This window comes from Labrus bergylta, chromosome 11, assembly GCF_963930695.1.
Source record: "Labrus bergylta chromosome 11, fLabBer1.1, whole genome shotgun sequence".
NCBI lineage: Eukaryota > Metazoa > Chordata > Actinopteri > Labriformes > Labridae > Labrus > Labrus bergylta.
Genome location: NC_089205.1, coordinates 24705183 through 24730810, shown reverse-complemented (window position 1 = coordinate 24730810; position 25628 = coordinate 24705183). Strand labels below are relative to the sequence as shown.

Sequence of the window (25628 nt, the reverse complement as noted above, 5' to 3'; positions counted from 1 at the left end):
TATTTTTGGCATAATATATATGCAGTATATATTTTAAAGCAATCACCTTTGTCTGTTTTTCACCTGGGTTTAATGTTCCCCTCTGACAAAACAACTGGCCCCAGTTTGGCCCCCTCAGTATAAGTGGTCTAGAACCGCCCCTGTAAATAACACTACAGTAATGTCTGATTTTTAGGCACCTTTCAGTCTGTCACAAAACACTGAAACTATCAGGTGCATTGGCTGAAACTAATGTTAAAAAAAGGAGGGCACATGAGGTAGTAGACTATTTGATGGTTTTAGCTTCTGTGGAAACAAATCCCTTGTTAAACAGGTCGAAAGCCTTCCTCGAATGTTTGTACCCTTAAAAGGCCATTTCCATACAAACACGAGTACCTTTCTCCCAGCAACCGTCAAACACAAGGCCTGCCTCCGGTCATGCCACAGGAAAAGGCCCATAAGCAGGGAACAAGTTCCCTTCCTGTTTTCAAAGACGATTCCTATGGCACGCAGAGCTGTTTCCTGCTCGCATAGGCTCATTTCACCATCTCCAACATCTGGCTGCTCTTCAGCATGCAGCTGCAGGACGGCGAGAGCCAACAGTGCCACTGCTGAGTTGAGCAACAGCAGCCCTGAAACAGTCATACAGTATCTCAGGCCACTAGCTTGACAAGCTAATGCTAGCTGTCTGACTGGTGTGTGTTACTTATGAAAACCAGTAACTTTTGATAAGATCATCTATAACTGTATCATATTTACCTCTTAATTATTCACTATTTGGATTATAAATGATTTGCTACTTTCGTTCAAGCACAGTGACAGCAGTTCCAAATCAGGAAGGTATCTGATGTGATTGCAGCAAAGTGCTTTTTAGCAGCATCACTGTGATGATTTCCTGGTGAAACAAGGATCCATTTTATATCCCGTGGGAAACCTGGGCTGAGTGGTTAATGCTGCTAATGCTGCTTCAGTCAGCGAGGGCTTGATAAGCCTCACACTTTTATAGAGTCGCCACACATTTAGTGTTTTAAACCGCTTCAATAGAGAAAGCTTGGAAAAATCCAGCAGTTTGAAAAGCGTGTACTTGTTAAGTTCTGTCATCTCGCTCAGCTTTCACTTAAATTACACACACACGCATCAGGACAGACGAGCAGGCGCTCTAATCTGCAGTCGTGCTCTGGAACAATCCGGTGCTGGTTGGGTTTGAAAAGGGACTGCAGCAGCTAGAAAGTAAGAAAATAAATGAGTGGGAAGCTTTGTTTGACTCCCACTACTATCAGTTCTGACATTCCAAATAAGGCCTGTGTGGACCGGTGCTGGCAGAGACGGACACAGAAAACACTGCAGAGCTCCAACCAAGGAAAAAGTGTGTGTGGTGGGGGGGGGAAGCATTGGGGGATCATGGTGCAGAAAAAATGTGACCTCTATAAATGTATCATCGGGCTGACATTTCCCAGAAGGACTAAAAAACAAAAACATCACATGGTACTGATATATCTTAGATATTAGTAAGATACAAGTTTCCATTAGAAACATGATTTTGTTCCAAACTGTTTTCCCAGCTTGCGGAGAGCTGAGACCTGAACATTTGGTTTTCACAAGACTATTGAAAAGTCTTTGGATCAATTAGACCGCCATTTAAACAAACAAACCCACAAGAGCAGTAAATTAAATGTTGCATTGGATAATCCTGCACACTTCTGGCTCCAAATAATGGTTTTAAATAACTGCCTGGTTGGAACTTGAGTATAAGTCATTCTTACAACATACTGTTGTTTAACTGCTTAGTTGAATAGTTTTAGAAACCCAGGATTATCACGTTTTTCATAATGGGAAAAGGAACATATTGAGCAAACGCTTGTTTGTCTTTGAGATTTACGGTGCGTAAGGGCTTTGCCTAATACTATTTAGACATACATTCTACTTAGCTACATTCACATACGTGTATTTGTTTGGTTTACAGCACATTTACAGATACAGCTATAAAGACAGATTATGTGACATCGGAATTTAAAAATGTCAAGAAAAAGCTCCTAATGTTTTATCTGGATGTCTAACTCTGCAACTGAATTTTACACAGAAGTCAACTTAACTTAATAAGGTGATTAAATACATACTGCCATGGCCTGATTCACAAAAGGATTGTGCAGCTTTAGTGCATGCTAAACCTTTGTGAATGAGTCATTAAGACACAAAAGACATGCAAAGGGTTAAATGCACCGCTGACTGCCTCTCTGTGCAGTGATGCATTTTACGCCTATTTAAATGAGTCATGATGCAGTCGAACGTTTGCCCTGTTTCTATGGAATTGGGCCTAATTGCAAAAAGCGTCTAACTCAATAACAATGACGCTCAGATTTGATAGAGTTGAAAAATGACCAACTCAGCAATCTGCTGAGAGTAGTTGGTAACTGCACTGCAGTATTTTTTAAGCAATGTCCCGAACAAACTTTCCAGGGATCATGACAACACTTCCACCGCTGTATGATTAGAAATAATAATCTGTAAATTAAGTCTGTAAATATTACTAGCCTATCATTAATATACTCAGGGGTTAATTCAGTCTGGGGCTGCAGCTGCTCTACTCTTCATCCAAATGTGAGGGGAGGTCCAGGTGTTGTTGTTTATCTTTGAGTTGTCCTTGTGGCTCCTTGATTCAAACAGTGAAACCCATATTAAAAATGTTTGAGTCTGGCCTTTTTAAAAACAACCTGAAAATAGTTTCCCCTCACCTTTAGCTCGTCACCTTTATGTGGACAGAATTGTGCTCTACCAACAAGAGAGGACAGATACGAGTTTCCGATAGCTTCTCTTCCCATTCAGACGCAAATCTTGAGCAAACTGCACGGAGCAGGAACATGTTTTTGGGAGTGTTAGCACCTGTATATCATCAAGGCTTTACACATTGTGAATAAGACCTTGAGTCGCAGCTGTTAGCAACAATAATCCAGCCGTCAGTGTGATGTCTGCTCTGCCCTCTAGTGGTCAATGCTTTAAGCGTTTTTTGTCACTTGGTGTGCACAAAGAAAACGAATAAACAGCATTTAAGGGGTAATTAATAGTAATAAGGGGATCATTCATTGAAAAGCGCTTCACAGTCTGAGTAAGCGGTGGCTCTCACAGTGGCAGGGAGAGTTCAAGGTTGCAGCAAAGCCAATGTCTCTGAGCAAGTTTCTGCATGCACTCAGCTCTTGTGTGTGTGTCTTAGTAGGCACTAGTGAACCAACGCTTTAGGTCTTTTTACATGTCGCAGCTAGTGAGAGAGACTGTGTGCTCTCAGGTAATTCAGGTAATCTGTCCAAGTGGAAAAAACCAACTTTCCCATGACAATCACTGACAATCATTCAAATGTAATGGAAACACTTAGCAACTGATTATGAGGATTTGCTGATCAAGACAAACAGTGGAAAAAATGTCTCTAAGGATAAGTGCCCTACTTTATCCAAAAATAGCACTGTTCAAAGCAGGTCCCCTGCACCTATAGTGACATTTGATCAAATACACATCTAGTCCATGCTATGGAAATAGACAAACTATTCTTGATGGGGAACATTTTATCAGAAGGTTATAGATGCAGTTTATAGTTTAAAAAGGACAACTGCGAAGAAAACACAAATCTGCTTCTAAGCCTTTTTTTTGAACAGTGGGGTCAGCTGGTTATAAAAGTCTAACTTGCTTCAGTCGTGTATGCCTGGTATCACTTCATGAAATGTATGTTGAACTCTCAAACTGCTGCTGATGGTGTTTTCGCACAAAACTCCTGAATATGTGGCAACATCTTTGGGGTGAGTTGCATATGTGAACGCAAACAGCCAAATGTTTCACCCCGACTTAACCTCATTTTATACCTCATTCCGTCTGCAGAAGCAAAAATAAAGAATCTGGCCATCCTCCCTTTTCCAAGCAAAGAAGAATGAGCAGTGCAACAATAGCTCGACTAGACAGTGTCTCTCATAAACTTACAGATTTTAAATGATTAAACTTACAAGTCCATATATTTCTTACTGGTTATCCCTGCTCAATGTCCTCAGTTTGAAAACGGTTGTTACTTGAGGCTTGGCTTATCTCAGCATCTGTGCATCAACAGGAAATAGGCAAATAGGCAAATAGGAAACAACCTGTGCCAACTTCATGCAATGTTGAATTTCAAAATCAAAAGCAGCATCATGAGCGACTACTTCTGTATATAAATGGTTGACATTTCATTAAAACTAAAAGGAGCATCTACCTGTAATGCCAATGTGAAGAGATTTGGGATATCACATTGTTCATTATGCTGCTGTCACATTAAATTACATCCTGTTCACTCACGGTTGTGTAAATGGAACTCTCTGCATTTCCATCCCAGGATATGATATTTGGTCTGGGTGGAAGAGATTATCCTGCTTGCTTATGTGGATTTTACAGCTCAACTGGCAAGGCATCCCTTCATGGACCAGACATCTGTTTTTTTTCTTTGCTTTGACTACATCAGGCAAAACAGATGAGCCTGGTGATTCAAACACAGCCAAGGCAGCAAAACAGGGTGAAAATTCCCTCTTACTAAGGGAATTTATTCACTGGGAATGACAATGAGGACAAACGCTGATAAATGCTGATAAAGTGTCAGTATTTAATCAGTGCTTTGAAAAGTTGTTCTGGTATAATGTGCCGAGAAGAGCTTAAGGGAAAAAAACATGTTTACATATTGTACATTTGGGAGCTCAGTGGTCCATTTAAGGACAATCTAATTAAATGTGTAAAAAAAAAAAATATTATCTGTGGATTTATAACAGCACTGCAGGTAACCTTCAGGTAGCCTTAAACACTGTCATTGATGTACAGCACATTTAGATCACAGCTAGCACAGTAACTGAGTAAACCCATGGCTAAAATATGTTAAAACCCCCAAAAATAGAAAACACTACAGTCTGCTCTAATACTGGTTATGTCTTGCTTGTGCAATAAAATTGCTTGCCTATAGGAGGCAACCTTATAAATCCATTATGCTGCTTCAACACAAGCATGCTTCCAGTGTGTCCCTGTGGAAAAAAAACTGGTTCCACAACACAAAAATCCCCTTCGGCCCAAAATGATTTTTTCCCATAGACTGTCATTTTAAAGTCTTGTTTGACCGTTGACAGAACACCTTTGTCTACAAACAATGTCAATTATTGTGCTGGTTTTGTAAAAAACATGCAGGTTTTATATAAGTTCACTTTCAAAGTGACTAGAAAAGTACATTTTATGTACTGGTGTCCTAAACTGAAACTTGTTTTACTTTACTGTCCCTGAAGACCTCCCACACCCGGCCTTCAGGAGAAAGTGCATTCAATGTGCATTTCTAAGTAACATGCCAGATCACTAAAAGTGATTTATGTGTAAAATTGCTGTAATAACTTTCCCTCACTGTAAGGAAAAACTAGTCTGAACTGTTTGAAAAAAAGTGTCATCAAATTTGAAGTTGACTGAATTTCAGCCAAGTTAAAATAAATGTGTGTTAATTCAAAGAAACCTACCAACGTATTTCTTTTTGACACATTTTCTAAATTCAAACCAAATTATTTTTGCAAATTGGAAAACTTCCCAGTAGGGAAGATGGCATAAACACAGAATATGAAGTTAACACAACATATGCACTAACTTCTTAAACTGACAATGAGTTATAAGTAACCATGACGACAAGTTTTTTTTTACAGTGCTGATTCCACAGATGAAAATGAGGCCACACCCCAGCTCATGTACTGTGAGAACTGAACAGTTGTTCATTATTATGCTTATATATACTAACTTTGTTGTTCAATAAATACAAACATAATTACACAAACAACACGAGATCCTTTTTGCAGATTATATCCCTGCCTCAAGCAATACCACCATGTATTTATAGCTTCCCTCTGATCTGTGTATTGTTTAAATAAATGATTAAAGTGCAATCATTGAGATGCTCAGGTTTTATCTCAATCATAAATTCACATCCACTAAAAGGGCATGCAGTCAAGATGAAGACAACTGATATCCTGTGTTAGCTGGTGCTTGTCTGTACAAGAGATATTATTGGACAATACATGACAGTACAAGACACTGCAGACTACCTGAGCACCCTGCCTGCTGAGATGAATTGAGGACGTGAAGTTAAGAAAGAGAAGGCTTCAGTTAATTTACCACATTTGCCCATGCGTGTGTGTAGCCGAACCACAGAACACCATGCTGTTAGGTTATGGCATAAAAAGGCTGGCTTTGTTGCCGGATGTGGGAAAAACATCCAATAGACTCTAAAAAAAGCACAGGAAGGAAACTGGGGGTGGGGTGGCAGCGAGTAGCAATGGGGGTGTGGTGGAGGAGAGTGGGAGTGAGAAAGGAATGTTCTCTTCGCTCTCTTTCTCCTTCTTGTTATCATGCATGCACACACACATAATAACCCCACTTTCTCACTAAAAGCTATGAAAAGAATGTGGCATCACAGTTTGTCTCTGTAAGCAGAAGGGCCGAACAATGAGCCGCTACTCGTTTATTAATCATGTACCTTCAATTTCCATGGGAAGGCTTTTTCTGTTTACTAAAATCAGGAATAAGAGCTTTTACTCAGGGGGGGGGGTTTAACAATCAGTGAAAACAATCTGTACCATAAGGCCCTTTGAAAGAACATGTCAGATCTAATTAATTTAAAGGGGCCCTATTACAGAAACCATTCCTTTTGAAGCTGTTTTCACACATGCACTCCTGAAAGCTTCTAGAAATGTCATGCAGACTGCCCCTAAAAGTTCCTTTCTCAGCTGGCTATTCAAAAATACACCTCACCACCACGAGAGACCACCCCTGTCAGACGGGAGGTTTGGGGGAGGTCTCAAGTACGCAGGACGCAGGATATGACAACACGGGAACGGCGGCTAAAGCAACACGGTCCGATGCTGTGGTGATAACAGAAAAGTAACTGAGATAAGAGTATAGAGAAGAACATAACGACGAACAGAAAACATGATGAAGCAGTTTTATAATGTGCACAGAGATCTAGGAGGTAGCGCACTACAAGCCCTCCCACTCGATTTCTGTGAATTTTTCCTGAATATTTCCTGCTGTGTTCTGGCATTGGCTCAACCCCCGGACTTCACATGGAAATGTAACCAGGGGAGTGGCAGGAAGCGGGTAAAGTCAGGTTGAAAAATTCACCAGGTTTTCAGCAGTTTTGCAAAAAGTGTGAAAGCACTATAATGTATGGAGTCCAATATTTTGTTAAGAAAATATTTCACCAAGAACACTGTCAGCATGCTCCCATTTCACTCCCATTACTGAACTCAGATTAGCTTGAACTTTTTTGCTTCATCCACAATAACATTTCTCATAGAGGTTCATGCAGTGGAAAATTGAAAATTTAATAATAAATTGATTGATGATCACAGAGCAGCAGCACTTGACCCTTGACCTAACACATAACTCCCCTCCTTGAGTGTGATACGTTTCTCTAAGAGTCCACTTCACAAGCATGATGTTCAACCAAAGTCGATTCTAGTATAGACCACACGTACCCTCGATTAAAAGGGCAACCAGACTGATCTGCTCTTGGCCTATCGTTGCTTCATTTTGGTGTAATTATCCAATTGAACACGTGTTTTGCAAAGTGTTCATGTCTTATTTTGGATTACTCCACAAGCTTACTTGAAAGCGTCTCCCACGTAGTTACTGGATTTGCTTCCTTAATTGCTTTCAGAGTCATCATTATCTTTTTGGAGGGAACATTTACCTCCTGGCTTTACCAGATGGATTAAACCGACTTTGTACTTTGAGTGTGAAGAAAAATGAGATCAAAACATGAAGGGGCCAGAGCAACAATTTGCATGAATTAAGAGCCCATTCTTCACGACCATAAGATTATGAAGAGGCCTGTCACAGAGACAGAGACAGTGGAAATGAAAACCCCTAGTGGACACACAAGAATCCGCTTCATGAACTTTTTAAATGATAGTTTTCTTTTCTCTTTTCTATAAGCTGATTTTACGGCTAAATACTCGAAAATCCCCAATACTGTAATGAAGTCCAGTACACCACAAACAGTCTACAGTCTTAACAACTGTTTGGCAAATCACACCACATGAGGTCATGATTGTTATTGTCAGCTGCATGACTTCAGTGTGAGACTCCATGTTTCTGCCCATTACACCTTCATGTAATCCTTCAATGATCCACTTTCAGTGCAAACAGAGCAAACATATAGCAGGTGTGTTGTAAAGCATTTCATTTTTAGAATCAGTCATTTCTACAATTAAGGTTTGATTGTCTTTTTCTGCGTACCTTTTTTCCCAATACAACTTTTTATAGAGAAAAGTTTCAGGATATGAGCGCCTACACCCAATTTTAATAATAGTAAACTGCTGTCAGACATTCACAACCCTGCACCATACCAGCGGGTAAGACTTTTTATTGTTATTATTATTATAGTTTTTATCTAATGAGCAACACATGTTGAGTTAAAGACTGTTTTTCTCATTCATTTAAAAACAAAAAGCATAACAACCGGAGCAATGACATATCTCAGGTTGAAGTCAATAATATCAGTACTAATGCATCTATAGTGAGCAGATGTATCAGTCATTCATAATTAATACAAGTTGAATATAGTGCCACCAAACCATGTTGCATTTCTGTCGAGCCTCTAAAAGCAGCAACCAAACTTATCGGGGCTTCTGGTGAAGACAGTGCAGGAGATACCAAGACTTCCTTTTTCCATGCACTGCAATCGCTTACACTCAAACCAGCAACATGAACAGTGAAAATAGAGTTCTATGTTATCTGCACTTGCATGCAGATATGTATTTGCATAAAGGCTAAATCACCTAAAGATGAGAGCTGATGGGTTCCAGGATTAGATAACAGTGGATTGCGTTCAGCCTCGTTTGCTCTACACCAGTACAGTTTCCCTGCAGTGTAATTTCCCAAAAGCAAGTGGACAATCAGCATCCGACTACAAACAGACACCAGAGCACTTCCAACAACCAAAAATCGAGTTGCATGCCAAGAGATTCTGCAAATGTTATGCAGAATCTGTGAATAGAGATTACTGTCCCACTAAAGGCCAGCTTCATTTTTTTTCAAACCAACTTTTTCGATGACTGGAGAGGACAGATAAAGAGCAGAGATCCTGCATTGGTTTTGATCTATATGTGCTCTGTAGATGCAACAGCAGTGTCCTGTGTGCCTCGAGGCAAGGTGAAGAGAGAGCAGGCGCCAGAGCAAAGCTCAGCACCGTGACACCTCACCACAGCAGAGCACTAACACAAACATTCCAGCTGCCACTTCTCAGCCTTGTTGGCAGAGCTGAGGCGAGAAAACAAGACCATCTATGTTCCTCCTTCCTCCGTATCTGATGCTCCAGACAGGCCAGTCACACACCGTCTGAGACAGAACTAAGATTTGACAGTTGTGTGGATACAGAGGCAGACACAGCACTAATGTAAAGCAATATAACCGACAAGTCTGATTGATATTAAGTTAGGTGAGGAATCAGTTCATTATGGGCCCCGTCTGCAGAACAGCTGAATACCAAAAGACATGAGGGCAGCATGTCTTCAATCTTATTTTATTTTATTTTAGAGAACTGTGTTTGTCTCTTACTTGTGTTTGACACAACAGAAAGGGTGGAGGTGGGGAAACCTCTGTAATACCGTCAAGAGGAAATTCACATTTATAGCAACATCATAGTGACAAAATATTTTACGATGTTAATATACTTATCTCTGATCACAATCGAGATGCTGTGTAACGGTTTTACCATTTTGTCTAAGACGTTATTGGGCATAAAACAAATAGTTAAGGCTATCCTATAAAAGCCACATGAGTCCCCCATCGACTCTCAACGTGGCCCCTCAGGTCAGTTTTTACACATCAATTAATTGGAGACATGAAGAAGACACAACAAAATCTGCCATGAAATCCTGAAAAACAGAAATATGTCCATAATAACATTTGATCACTGGTATATGTTGAGTTACATTTGAGACATAATTGACTGTAGTCGTTTTTGTATCCTACAATTTGGCCCTCTGGCAGTGAGAATTAAATTAATGTGGCTCCTGCTGTGACCAAAGTTGCCCATCCCTGATCTAGATGGTAATGCATATTTTTTTAAGATTCATTTTTAGGCTTTTGGTGCCTTTATCTGAGAGATAGGACAGTGGATAGAGTCGGAAATCAGAGAGAGAGAGAGAGAGAGAGAGTAGGGAATGACATGCGGGAAAAGGAGCCACAGGTCAGATTTGAACCCTGGGCCGTCCGCCCTGGAAGACCACAGCCTCCGTACATGGGGGCGTGCGCACTAACCACTGCGCCTGGTAAATATTTAATATTAAAAAAAAACCTCCCATAGGCTCAGTATGTGAGTTTAAGTCATGTTGGAGAAAGGAACAGCATTTATTGTTGTGCATATTGTTACTGCTGAGACGGATATAGGGGGTTATGCAAATCAAACACTTCTTTGAAAGAGAGAGAAAGAGGAGAAGAACTGAGACAAAAATAAATTAAATAATGTATTCTTATGCTAAAGCTGGAATACGTTGTTTGACATTTATCTCCAAGACAATGTCAGCTAGAACATTTCAGGCAAAGTTTTTGACTTTCAGCTTCCTGTAAATTTCACAAGTCCAACTGTAGCAGCAGGGAACACAACATTACTTCAATGCAAATGGAGTTGAACTGTGTCTCCGACCTCAGAGCACAGGAGAGGGAGGGAGAGGAGAGGAGAGAAGAAAAAGTGAATGCTCTAGCCTCTTTTCAGCACTCTGCAACTCTGGAGCCTGGGAACTTCAGCAGCCTGGCCGGGCTCTGAGAATTATCCTGAGCTGTAATGTAAACATGTCTGAACTCTGATCTAGCATGGCCCTCCCCTCCCCTCCCCTCCCCTCCCCCCTCCCAGTTTAACCCGGCATTCTGTGCACGGGGTTTTGCCAGTGACATCAGGAGCCCACTTTCTCATTTCCTGAGCGGGGTAATGGCCCTGGGGAGAATAGGCTGTTTGAAGTCCTGCAAATGAAGCTGCTTCGCTCTGATCCCAATTGTTCCTCAGCAGAGGAGCAAGATGGCTGATTATATTTGGGCTTCAAAAGGTTTTTCGGGGCTAAATAGATCTTTGTTTTTGAAGCTTTGAAAACATGCGAGACGCGTGTAAAGAATTGAAGCAAGGTGAGGACAGTGTCAACATGTTAACACCATTACACAGAAGTGGATATCCACACCCTGTTCTCCAGTGGCCACTGTGATAATCAGATATGTTTACCACAGCAGCTGCAACAAGTCCAGGAAACTCTGACATATCAGGTAGCTGATTGTCTGATAAGTGTGAGAATGGTTATAGATAAGCTCCTGTTTATCCAAGCATCCCACAACTGTCAGCTGGAAAACAAAAAACAGTCATACGTTGTCAAGTTGGGACGGAATACGTTTGGCAGAAATAGGCGAAAGCAGTGTCTCTTGTGCAGGCCTTGTTGTAAACAAAGTGACAAGTACCGCTTGTGCTCTGTTTTGCGTGCAGTTTGTCCCCTCGATTCACCCTCCATGCACTGAACATAAAATAAACCTGAACATGCTTGTTCCCACAGGGTTCCAGTTTCAGGACTGGGTAGCAAAGCACTTGTGGAAAGACACTCCAAGGCACTACCCCCCTCCTCCTCCCTCCTCCCTCCAGCCCCCACTTCCCTCTTTTTCCTCACACACAATCCAGCCCTCTCTTCAATTAAGTCAAGCAGGAAAAACCTGACAGAGCTCAAAGAGCTCTCTCAGCAGAAGAAATCGCATCAGGCATGAACGGATACCTCTGCAAGGCCTCTCTGAAGATACCGATGTCCATAAACATGCTCCTTTCTAACTGACTCATTACCCCGAGCTTCACATATATATATTTTAATCTTTAAATTCAAGATGATAAAAAGCCATGACAGTACATGTTTCTTCAGTCAAATGGAGAACAAACATATTAGCCCGCTCAAATGTCTGTGTTGAGTTTTTTTTTTTTTTGTGTCTTGAGGTCCACATAATGCTTGAAATTCAAACAAAGTGCTGGCAACAACTGGAAGCAGGCTGGAAGCACAAATCAACAACAAAGGGATACAGTGGGGACTCTCTTATCCAAACCTCTCGGGAGTTAAAGTATTTCCACCCAGTGAAATGTTCACAGGAATGAAACACTGAACAGTGGGGTAATTCATATTCAAAACATGAAACATATACCCATGCATATTCACCAGAGTCTACTGCAGGCTCCAATTTGCAGTTGGAGAATCAATATGTAAATGTAAACCAATTTTTAAACAAGCAGCATTTTTGGAACTCATTTTCATACTTAGTTTAGGATAAAAGTGTAGATTAAGGACTTTTATCTTAAACTAACCTCCATCTGATTTGGCCCCGACTTACTTCTCGTTTCTTGAATAATCCATAGATAAGAGACAAATCATTCTATATCCTGAACATGTTACTTAAAGCTCCTGTACAGTTTTCAGCTGGTTATGAAACAGACTGAAGCCTTTTCAGAGTGCGATTCCCCAACAGCAACCGCAACAAAGCTCCTCCGTCATAACCTATTTGTACATTCACAATGATTCTGCAACAATGTCATATTGGTGTCCCAGTCTGTGAATTGTCATTGTGTTACGGTGATACAGAAGAGGAACAGAAGCAGGAGCTCCACATACACACACAGTCTTACATGCACACACACACACACACACACACACACACACACACAGCGCTGCTCTCCGCTGATGGCTCTGCTGATCCTGTCTCCGCACTGTAACGACAGGGTCACTACCTCAGATGGGGGTTCAGAGGTGGGATCACTTCGTCCCTCCATTACTCCATATTGAAGGATGGAGGAAGATGTCAGAGGGACGTAAATATCGTGCTTTGAACAGGCAATAGGGCTAACATTTTCTATTGAAGCCTCTTTGATCAACAGAATCAAACTAGAGCCTTAGATTAAGATTGACTATTTCTTTCAGGTTATTTTTAATGCCTGAAACCACTGATGAGGACAAAGACAAAGATTCTCGCTTAAAAAAAAACATCCTACACAAATACAGGACAGGAGCAGCATAGAGATCAAAGTTACCACCTCGTCGACAGGGGTTGCTAAAATCACCACAAACCAAAAACACCACACAAGAGGATTAAATGATCATTAAAGATGCCCTCACTACATGTGTTGTTGACTAACTCTATGATGAAATGTTGACTAATAGTTTTAGCATTAAACACATTAATCTTTTTGTTCATAATGTGAGGACAAACAATGCATGGCATATTAATTATTAGTCCTTCTACCCTGAGAAAAATCTGCAGATTGGACACATAAAAACAACCTGCCCCAGCAGGGAGGCAATATCGCAAGGTTGATGCTGATAATGTTTTTTTTTTTTTTCCCACGACAATGTTACCCCGGTGTTTGAAGGTAAAGCTGTTACCTTGCAAGCGCTGCTAAAGGCTCCGGACCACAGCCAAGGACGGCAATGAGAAGTCTATGGAGGAAAGGCTTTTAACCTGGGACGGGCAGGACTTCAAGTAACACTGGAGGCTAAATATACCCTGAAGGCCCGGCAATTATGTGCTTCATCCAGAAGCAGAGCAGACCTGGCCCACCTGGGCTGTCTAAAGGCCTGTGTTCCTCTGAGCATGTACATACACATTTATACTCGATCACCCCTTGAACACAGAGGAGGAGATGGGTCTGCTACACAATTTAGGCAGCACTCTTCAAAGACAGACACAGCCTTCCCATAGGCCACTGAATAAAACATGAGGCGTGTGCGGCAGGCTGGCTGAGTGTTGCAGTTTGTGTGGCACTGAGGGAGGGAAGGAGGATGAGGGAGTTTAGAAGACACCACCACTAGAGATGTCTTACAGATGCACGCTTTTGATTTGACACACATCCTCATTGACCTGCAGGGTGTCTGGTAACGTCCGTCTTTCAGGATTCACATGTTCTTCTTTGTCTTCTTCTTTTTTTTTTTAAATTCTTTTCAGTCTGTTTTTTGGAAGCACTGAACTTGATAACAACATTTAAATTAATCCAGAAAAGAATGAAAAGTGTGCTCGTTTCAGGGGACGTAAATGCAAACCTTGCCAGGTACAGAGATGTCCCAGATTTTACGGAGAACTATTTCATTTCCGATGCTGCTGCATCCACATGATACTCCGTTTGCTGAGAATTGTCTTTTTGGGAATAATGATTTCTAAATCCAGGTTGCTTTACAGAGTCGGCAAAATAAACAGGCAGGTCATAAAATCACAAGGAATGAGAAATAACAAATCTATTACATCTAAGACATTACATTAATTCAGAAGAATTCTAAAAGACTTAACTATTTTAAATGTATTTTTTGGGGAATCCAATAAATGAAAATTCTGGTAAATTTATGAAAAGTCAACAAAAGGCTTGCAGGGGAAAAGTTTGTCTTAAGACTGGATCTAAAAGAGATCACACAGACTCAGCTGACCGGGTCTCCTCAGGCAGATTGTGCCAGAGTTTTGAAGCCCTCATGTCGTCTTGAACGGTGTTAACAAGAGATGTAGCTGGTCATTGAAAGCCTTAAAAGTAATCAGTAAAATCTTGATGATGATCAGTAAATCATTTATTCTGATGTGCAGACACTAAAACAGGAAATGCGTGGTGTGGTCATGCCTTCATGTTGTGGTTAAAAGCCTGGCAGCTGAGTCTGTATTCAGGATGTGAGGCAGAGTAAAGCTCTGTTTATAATATATTAGACTCAATCTTTTCTTAAGAGATAGCATTATAGTATCATCCATTATTATGTGAGAACTTTTTTACATTCATAATTTAAACCTACATTGTTTTTCATTTATCAAATAGAGTAAAAACTGCAGTTTGAGTTGTGTTAGTTTTAGCTTGCTGTCAAGGTGTTTGAATGTAGAGCAGATTTAATACTGTTTGAGGAAACCGATCATCTTCACAGAGATGTACAGTACATGATTAAACCCTTTCCACCTTTGCTAGACTTTCTATTACATCTGTCCGAGGCGATTGTAAAAAAGAGAAAAATGTGAAATAAATCACACCAAGGTAAGAAGGAGGTTGTTTTTTTTTGCGCTCTAGTCGTACGCAGAGGAACAGTTTTCAATTACTTAAATTGCACGATCAATAAAAGGTAATCTCTAATCCCACCTTTACTCAGCTGTAGATGACATAACTGACAATCAACTCTGAAAGGTTACACGGTGCATGAGATCCAGTGGCTCAGAAGGCCTTTTCTGGGAAGTATCCACCGGTGCACAGGAAATGATACATGTTTTCTGGTATTTACAAGCCTGCTTTGAGCTGGTTTTTCAGACACAGCTATAATGAGTGGACACAAAAAGGAAAAGAGAGTATAACACAAATCACAGTGCACAGTTTGATCTTGAAGCCTGTGAGAAACAGCACTACAGTGTCTGGCAGCACTTAAGATGTCATTAAGAACACACATCTGAATCTCCTGTATGACCACTTAAACTTTCATTTCAGATACTTGGAGATCATCAAACTAGAAAATCCTCCCCTATCTTTAAATTGGATGGTATTAAAAGCTGTAGTTTATAAGATTGAAAACACACTTTATGACAAATTTAGTAAATGTAGTCATTAAGTCAAAGAGATTGAAAAATAAAGCTCCTCTGAGAAATGTCACAGCCTGTCAGTGAACTCTGTTTGGTACCACTTAAAAATCTGGTGTCTGCGTCGGCTCCAGACAGAGAATCTTGTAGAAGCTTGTACCCTGCTCTCCCTCGAGGACACGGCAATCACCATCGCAAAATTCATGTCGAGCTAAGTTGTTTAGAATGCACGTATGCTGATGTTATCATAAAACTATGTTTACTAGGGGATAGAGACATTCATTTCATGGACGATTTAGCCAGCAGATGATACAGTGAGCTATTAACTAAGTCATAATCAACATAATGTCCAAACAAATGTCCTCCAGAGGCCGTCATTTCCAGGAAACTGACAAGCAGCCCTGTGTGTGTGTCACACCGCTCCTCCTTTCCTCAAAGACAAGCATGGGGTTACACACAACTGGTTGGTGCTTCACATTTATGAACTGCCCTCAGATATGACTGTGGAGTGATTTTGTCACATGGCCCTAACTTTTATTACATAAGTCAGTAAATCAGGATGAAAGGGTGCAGAGTTTCTCTCGGCTAAACATAAGGATGATCCCTTCTGTAAGAAGACACCACACAGACATTTATGGATAGATAAGTCAAAGTATGCACATGTTTCTGTACTTCTATATCAACTTTCTTGTTTCTGGTCATGTCTGTAGCATTTGTTCAAGTATTGGGTTCAGCATCGTGAAGCATCAGTTTACCTAATCAACATACCACCATACAGAGTGACATACTAAGAATATCATGTCTGAAAACATCATTTAAATAAAACACAGGGACTCAGGTTGTCATAATGTGTCCATACTTTTCCATGCATGTTTTTAAACGATACATTCTCTCCGTCGTTTTAATGAATGAAAAGTGCTGAGGCTTTAAACAATCAACGACATATTTTTCATAAGACAGGTGTCTATTGCTGCTAAGCTGATTATCAACATTTTGTTATCCTGCATCCAATGATGATAAAGAATTTAGGAGTAAAACTGAATCAAACAAACTCCTGCACACTGTCGCTTGTTTGTGCAATTTAGACAGTGTGTAGGAGTCTACTTGCAATGTTTGATAATTGGAAACAGGAAAGTTCTAAATATTGGCATCCTAGGACTTTTTGTTGCTGTGGTGTTGAAACAGGAATTGATATTGTTTGATTTTCACTATTTCCAAGTTGAATAGTCTGGTATCATGGCAACCCCAGCAGGGACATAAGCTTCTTCATGTGTTATTTTGTAACAAAGACTCTGATTCAAATAATAGAGGACATTTTAAAATACATATTCCACACCAAAAGATGATGAATGCCAGAGTGGAATTGGACTGTGACTGTGTTTAAAGCACATCGTGGAATGAGCACTAATCCAAAATGGGAGAAGGAGATTAAAAAAGATGGCTTTGCTGCAGTATATGCAGACCTTAGTTAATGTGTTTTAATCAGAGCACTATGAGATGTTGGACTGATCTCACAGCTACAGTCGACACAATAAGACAAGCCTAATCACATCAGACCCTTAGTGTATTTGTACTGTCAATAAAATCCCCCACAGTGATGTCAGTCCTCACTAAGAGGAGGACGTTCAGTACTTCAGCAGTCAGACCGGCCATGAGAAACTTTAGGCTTCCCATGACAACGTGGAAGTGATCTATGAGATGAACATGGATCCTGTCTGCATCCAGCAGGTTGGGTAAAGCTGTGGGCTTCACTGTGGGTGGCCCCTGTGGACCTGGGCTAATTGTTTCACATCACAGCCGAGCCTGGCTGAGATCAGACCACCGGCAGCTCTGATTCAGGCGGTTCAACAGCCGAACAGGGTCTGCCAGGAAGCACTTACAGTGCATATCCCCACCCCACACTCACACACTCTTCATCCATCATACATGACCACAAGAGAGTACAAGGGATTTCTTCTCCTCCACGTATGCGAGTGAGCTGTCAGTGCTCTGGTCAGATAGTTGTAGTTTCAGCCAGAGGATGATTTGAGAAGTGTGATTGTTCGGTTTCATTTTCAGTAAAAACAAAAAGGTGTTATAGGAAGAAAACTATTTTAACTTGTACTGCTCAGTATGATGACATTTTTACCAGTTCTGTATTTGATGACCACAGGATGTAAACAGCCTTTAGCTGTAGGACTGTCTAGTCTTATCTGAGCTGTGCTTCATTGTATGAAGGTTGAATAGAGTGGCACATTTGAGGAAGTGGTACATTTATCATTCAGTAACTAATTCATTTTGTAACATAACACTTAGCAAAAGGTACTAGGCCATGAAATCCCAATGAACTTTAACTTTTTCTTCATGTTTTTTAGAAGGAACTGTAAAAATGTGGGACACTTATATTGTCAAAATACTGTTAATAGCTGGTTAAAAAAAAGAAAAAAGTTATTACAAGGAAGTGGGCTAAAAGGGGTTCCCCTAGGAGCACTGGGCAGAAATAATTGAGGAAATCTATATGATAGAAAAAATGAGCAAATGCTTAAGAAAGCAGAAAGCACAGATGGAGGAGAAGTGGGAGGAAATGTACATTATTCTTTATGACGCAATGCAGCGACAAGTACGACGGAAAAGAGAACTGATTTAGTGGAGGATACGGGAAGAACGGACAGAGTAATGGAAATATGACGCCAATTATGTATTTATCTATTCATTCATTTTACACTTTAATTATTTGCTTTAGTTTCATGCAAGGTATACCTGTCTGTCTTCACCAGCATTGGTATACAGAGAATGTCAGGGTGAAAACAGCGGTTATAATTCAAATGAATAAAGAAAGTGAAACAAAACTGAATCATTCTGCATATTTGTTTTAACTAATCTGCAACAGTCAGACGGCTTTATGTCCAGGTCCACTACCCCTCTGGTTTGAGCACCTGTAGAACAAATCAATGCTGACTTGAGACTCATCATTATCTTTTGAATGTCTACCTTTACCTCTGATTATTGCTTTTATTTGCCTTCCTTGTTTTATTTTAATCATTAGTAAGAAGATACAGAATGCTAAATCAAAGCACACTTTTTATGCATTCTTCTCTGTATGATAATCTTGTTGCCCTTCTGTTGGTAGTCTCATCAACTGAAGGTTCAACCAACAAAAGTTGCTAATTTTTGACCATTGTTTGTTGTGCTTTGGCTCGAGCAGCTCCTGTGCGGTGAACATTTAGTGGGCAAACACAACCGGCAATCAGCCTTGCAGAGCACTTTCTTTTCGAGCACATGCTGCTCTTTGCCTGCAGTTCCCAGATCTGTCACTGGAACAAGCACCGGGAAATAACAAAACTCTCCAGTACACACGGAACTGTTAATCACCAGGCATCCGTCGCCTACTGCTTTCAAGGCCTGTTTGACTTTAAGTAAACACATGCAGGAAATGTTTCCAGTGGCTCTAAACATTTATACGGAGGCCTTGTGCATCAAACTGCTTCATGGCCTGCACATCTTTCAAGAAGGTGCCTACACGTTTCTCCTGGGTCTTCTTGTGTTCACACTGTTGTAGAATATTGTGCAGCGGGCGAAAGCAAACATCAACTCAGAGCTGTCCTTACGCCATTACATCACAGCCTCCTTTTCCCACTGCAAAGGTAAACATATGACATGTGTACTGGTCTCCCTTTGCATTGTGGGATGGCTCCATTACAGCAAGTAGGAGGTGCTTATTAACCTATCAACAAAATGAGTCATGGATTGACTTAGAGCAGCAAGAAGGTCAAACTGAACAAACCAGTTGTTGAACCAGTAGAGATTTGTGCTGATTATGAGATGTAATGAACATTAGAGGTGGAAAAAAAATAAATGTATGTAAAAATCGAGATTCTTCTCTTCTAAGATTAAAAGCTAGCTGTTTAACTCAGTAGAATGCCAAATAGAGCAACACAGAATGCAGCCAGTCTCACAGATGACTGGAGAAGATCCTGAAGTACTAATTCATAAATAGACTCTGAAACCATGGATCAATGAATCCAGAATCGTTTGAATCGAAAACCTATTCTGAATAAAATCGTGACCCCAAGAGTCGAATCGAATCGTGAGACACCCAAAGATTCCCAGCCCTAATGAACATTCTCACTGCAAGCCGGCTGAAATCGACGATTTGTTTTCCTGCATCAGAGTGCGATTGCTGCGTTCAAAATCAAGAGGTAACATCTGGTGTTGAAAAATGAAGCCAATGCAGACATGCAAAAAAAAATGCAGTTCCTCAAGTATCCACTTGAGGTTAGCTCAAAAGAACCTCATGTCACATACACACTTCCTATAAAAGTATCTATTTTGACAGCAGAAATAAACATCTCTGCAGCCTTGTACAAAAAACAATTTTCAGTCAGAATAGCTCATGTCTTTCTTTGGGACATGCTGTGCTGGGGGGAAATGTATTTTAAACTCATCCGTTTGGATTTTATGAAGGATAAGAGTTATTTATAGAAAGGGACGTGGCTGATCTGACTGACTGACAAGCTTGTTGCAGCTGTTGACCAGGAGGCTTAAGACTCGCCTCAGCTCCAGATCTTTTCCTGTTACGAAAGGTTGACTGAAAGTTAGTTTGAGACAGCATTTCCAATATGGCAACCGCCAATCGATTGGGCTTCAAAAGTCTGCTTCAGTAACCAAGGGGTGACGTCAGACTACGTCTATGTAGTCTATGGTTCAAATATGCTCTAATAAACCGGGCCAAGGAGGGAAATGCCCCCCGTTTCTGAACATCTTCTCCAAACGTTCCAGTTGTGAAAGCCCCCACCGAGTGTCTGTACATTCTAATGTACACGTTTGGCAAGTTCTACTCTGACCTATTTTGAAGGCTGCATACCAATACAGGTAAGGAGGTAAGACTGAAAGAAAAAAAACGATTTAAAACCTGAATATGTAAAAGGTTTGATGAGTTCATGAAAGCATTACAGAAATCATTTTCTCAGTTGCTGGATAAGTAAGCTCTCATCTCTTCCCTTCCCCGTTTCTCCAATTTCATCTAAAAGAATATCCTTTGTTAATCTGGTCTCAATGAGCACCGTTGTTAAGTGCTGCTCACTCTGCACTCCCAGCCAGTCATAATCCATTGTGTTGCTTGCCCCTCGCTCGGTGTGCATTTCCATAGAAAATTCCAATGTGAACAGTCAATAAAACAGATGTGGCCATTGTAGAAGCCTCACTTTTTAATTCAGAAGAATGTTGTCCACTACTGCGCCCCTGGGAAATGTTCTGCACACAAAATGTAATATCTTTATAGCCAGAGAGCACACACTTTAAAGTTATCGGTGGTATGATTATTCAACGTTTGACTTAATTTAAATACACTTGTAAAGAACTCCCTGCAGTGTAAATGCTGGATTGATGCGGTTTAAATGCATTCAGGGGAATTTCTGCACCGGCTGCTGTTCTGCTTCACCCAATCATCATGAGATGTGAAAAACATATTAACCTCAGGGTTGTTACAAACATGTACGCCAGGACTTCATTTCCTTCTCTCCATTTTGCCGCACTCATCAGTTTTATGTAGAACACACTTCTCCAGAGTCAACATCAGTAAAAATGAAACAGAACATGATAATGATGCTCCCTGACCTCTTTTAGACAGTCAATATAATCCATGATGTTGTTGTGTCTTATCATGTTCCACTGATGTGCTGCACCTAGCAGAATGAAAACTAAATACATGGAAAATAAAACGGATAAATCAAGCTTTATATTAGCTCTTTAAATCATGGAAAATCTACTTTTCTTTCATGTGAGAGTCATGCTGAAGCAAATACAGTTGCATGACATGTAGAGGCTACCCTGTGCCCAGTGATGACAACAAAATGAACTGACAGAACAATCATCGCTGCCCTTTTATGGCTATACTGGAAAAAAAAAAAATTACATTGTTTATTTTTCCATCAAGCATCTCGAGCACATCCAGAGCAGGAACATCTGCAAGCTTTCACCATGTTGACGTTATATTAAAAAACGCTGCTTGGGAAATAATTCACAGTCTGGATGCTGAACTCCCTCATGCCCAATGAAAGAAAACTACTCGACGTATCTCATATCTCTCCGGCTGCGCCCCTTAACAGATGCCATGCAGGAAGTCAGTCCTATCAGCCCTGGCAGGCACACAGAAAGTCCTGCTGTGCTTCACAGTTTAGTTTCCCCACTCTATTATCTTTCTAAGGCTCTGTTGTTGAGGCATGAGAACTATGTCTTTATATTGTTTCTGTATCCTTATGAAGACTCACAAAATGTACTAAATGAACATTGATCATACAGAACAGTTCCTAAAGATGGGGGTATGCGAGTTTAAGTCAATGTTTGAAACAAACAAAGAGAACACAGCCCTCCCTTCAGAAGTTCTGTGTTCACTGTGCATTCATGGATTCACATTGCAAGGGAAACCACTAATACTGACTCTGCACAGTCTGCTACACTATGTAGGTGAGCCTCACACAGTGAAGAACCGGTCATCACATTGTGGTCTCTTCCTTGTGCATGTAGACCAGGAACAAGGAGAGTAAAGCCAGCAGAGGTTTTTTTAAGTGTTGTGGATGAAAGCTAACTGTTTATATTTCTGGACTTGCCTGGTGAAGCTATCTGTTGGCTACTTTATTGATTGTAAATTTCAAAAGCAGGGGCATCAAGGTTTTTTCTCAGTACACAGTACAGACAGTTTCCAGATCATGAACTGACCGTTACTAAAAAGGAAAGTAAAGGCTACTGGATTGCACAGCACACTTCCCTTTACTCTTTTGTCAATACAACCCCTTTACAACCACCGTTCAAAAATAAGTAGTTGTCAGTTCATGTGACAGATAAAGAAGACAGAGTAGATGCTGTGCGTATAAAATGGGTTAAACAAGCCGCATATAGCATCCCTGGATTTGGATCAGCTGCACAGAAGAGGTGCTGACAAGTTTGCAGCAAATGCAAAGCATCCCCATGGCCCAATGACCCCAAAAAAACCCATTTCCTCTGAATAGATTGCTTCGCAAACAAGCTTTGTGATCCAGTAATCTACTTCTAAGGCACTCTTTAATCAACAAAATCTGGAATCAAAAGTAATGCTCTCATCTTACAAATATTTCCCGACTGGTGCCATTTGGTCTGGATTAGGTTGTGTAGTTAGGCTGGGAAGAGACTTAGTTGTGTGTTTTTTTTTTTTTTTCAAGAATCACAGCAGAGTAATTGTTGTGTACAAACATAGTAAACACCAAAGATAAACTAGCTCTCAGTTTAGCAGCAGATTAGCATGTTCCTCACCCACACAGTCACAGCACCTGTCACAATCTTCATCATGTCTCATTATTATCATCAAATCACCATTATGATGATCTTTGACCCTCACCACCACCACCATCACCATCACCACCAACTGGGATCTTCCCAGAACTCACCGCTATGCGCGTGGAGATCTTCTGCTCGCCCTCGGCACCCTTCTGCTCTCCGTTGGCCCTGTTGTACTCTGGTGGTTGCTGGTTCGACCCCCTGCTGCCTTTAGCCTTCCGGTTCCCTGGTCCTTGTTGGACTATGTTGAGCAGGTGGAGGGTGCTCTCGTGTTCCCGGTCCGAGTTCTCCGCCTGTCCCCGCTGGTAACGGTTCTCGCAGGTGGAGTGGTGCCTCCTGCACAGCTCGATGCGGGCGCGTAAACGCTCCACGATGGCGTTGTGCAGCTGTGGCACCGCGGAGCCTCTGTTGGTGGCGACCACCGGCCCGGCGCCCACCCCACCGGGCATAGCTCCTAAACCGACACCCAACATTGGTACGAATGCTCCTGCAGCTGCCTGGGCAGGGGTCGCTTCTCCCATGCCCGCTGGTCCACGACAACTTTAAATCCACTGAGCTTATAATGGGACCACAGTAGTACGGGCATGGAAGGAAACAAGACGTACGGACTCGGCTATGATCCCATGTGCAAAGAAAAAAAGACTACAGTTCACACAGTCAAGTCAGAGAGAGAAGGTTTGATAGTTGATAAAGAAATGTATGTACAAAAATCTTGTCAAACTGATATGGTAAAATTAAAAACAATAGTCTATAAAAAGGAGATAAGGTCAGACTTTGTTCCACCAGAGGCAATCCAAAAGTCCTAAATGTTACAGAATGTTTTAATGTCTTTCTCTCTCTCTCTCTCTCTCTGGGGTGTTACCACGTCAGCCTCTAATTAAAATTAAAATGATTTACTAACACAAGAGGCTCATGGATTCTCAGCTGGAATAAATCCACTCTTGCTTAACGACTCGACCTCTGCTCACAGATAAATTATATTCAATATGAAACACCCTGGGATGATTCAAAATCATAGCACGCACAACTTCAGTCTACATCGGGGGGCTTACATCCCCGGAACATCGTCAGCTTACTTTTTTTTCCTTAAACGTGCCACACTCAGGCTGCTGGATTGTAGATAATGAAAAAAAAAAAAAAGAATAGACTGAAGTAAAGTGAGCGACTGATCGCCAATGATAGCAGGATCTACAAGAACACAAATCCACCAAACTTCAAGACTCACGGCATTTTTTGGTGTTTGGAAATGAGTCCTTATTCTCTCTGTGTCTCTCTCTTTCCGCCCGGATAAGAAGAAAACTGGCTGCGATTACAAGTCTGAAAATCCGCGCAGCTGAAGCACAGGGAGCCGTTTCATGAACCCATAGAGATCCGTCTAACATAGTCCATTGACAATCGTTTGTCCGTGTGGTGCACCGAGGCAATAGCGGAACTACAATACACAGAGCCTCATTGTACGAACATTCCTCTTTTGACATGATACACTCATGTGGGTGCAGCGGGGTCCTACAGCACCCTCTGGTGGAGAGAAAGGTGAACTGTCCTGCGAGGCTTGAGCTGTAACTGGAGGAAGGTCAGCAAAATGTTAGTTACATCTTAACGTATTATAAATCGATGTGCATAAAAGTACAAAATAGAGCAATGGCAGATTAAGAAAAGATTATTTTGCTAATGATTGGTATATTTTATAGACATCACTGCTTGTGATTACTAAACTGAAAAGAACACTAATTGAATAATAGATGATACTCAAACTTGATTAGTAACATGGACAGTTCCACAGATTGTCAGGTCCACATTAAATAAACATTTCATCCAAAAAGTTCACTTAAACTTCTTGGGGTTTTTTTTGTAGTAAAATTATTGTTACCATGTTGCAATCAGGTCAGTTTACAACTAAAGTTGCATAGTATAACATTGGTCATCACATATTAAGGCGACAACAAGAACATTGAATTAAAGACCACACTTACTCATCCACTGAGGCATGTGTTGATGAACATTGGGGCGACAAAGGCAATCAAAGACAATCACAGAGAAAGGATGCATGTTTTCTGTAAAGCAAAATGGATAGCAGCCTGAATATGCTCAGTCCACGCAGAAATATCCAGAGAGGGGCAGGGATAGATGAAGGAGGTCGTTAAACGCACATCTCTGCAGGGCAGTGCAAGAACAGAGTGAGGAAAAAGTTTTAATTCATCACAAATGTTGCGACTGTGATGGATTAAAACTGTTTGTGGCATTTGAGCGAGCCTGCAGGCATATCTTCCAGAGCCTATATTGTGCAGAAGAAGTTTGGGCAGTTTTCTGTGCCTACAGCCAGAGGAGACCCACTAATGAGGGCCAATACTGACCTTTAGCAGACACAGTATCACTGATATCCAAGAGAAAGTAAGGTCAGTCTGCAGGAGTTGGATTAAAGGAATATGCTTTGCATTACTCATTTATTTTGTTTTTTTAACACAGCTTTTCATAACATAGCCAACTAATCTGAATTTAGGGCTTAAGTTGACTCAGACATTTTTAGCCGACCTTTTTTTCCTGTATGGAGAAATGACATATTAGTCACTGCATTCTTTTGCCTGATAATGTGATTTTAAAGCACTATAACAGTCACTGAACTGCTTCATGACGTCCAGATACTCCAGAGAAATGAAATGATAGCAGTAGCTTTGATTAGTAGTCAGTCATGATGTATTGAATATATCAACTTGTGATTTAAGTGAAAATGCAGGTGGTTCTTTTTCCTGTGCACAAAAAAATACAGATATGGGGGAAGCACTGCA

The 25628-nt window shown here is 40.9% G+C and overlaps 1 protein-coding gene across 1 annotated transcript in view; it reads right to left on the bottom strand.

Annotated features, from left to right (window-relative positions):
* The window catches only part of zmp:0000001236 (mastermind-like protein 2), a 39715-nt gene extending 15406 nt beyond the window's left edge, over positions 1-24309 (bottom strand). The window contains exon 1 of the mRNA XM_020634910.3: positions 22953-24309. Within this exon, the coding sequence (XP_020490566.1) occupies positions 22953-23363 (411 nt within the window). The 5' untranslated portion in view covers positions 23364-24309. The remainder of the gene's footprint in view (positions 1-22952) is intronic.
* Positions 24310-25628: the final 1319 nt, after the last annotated feature.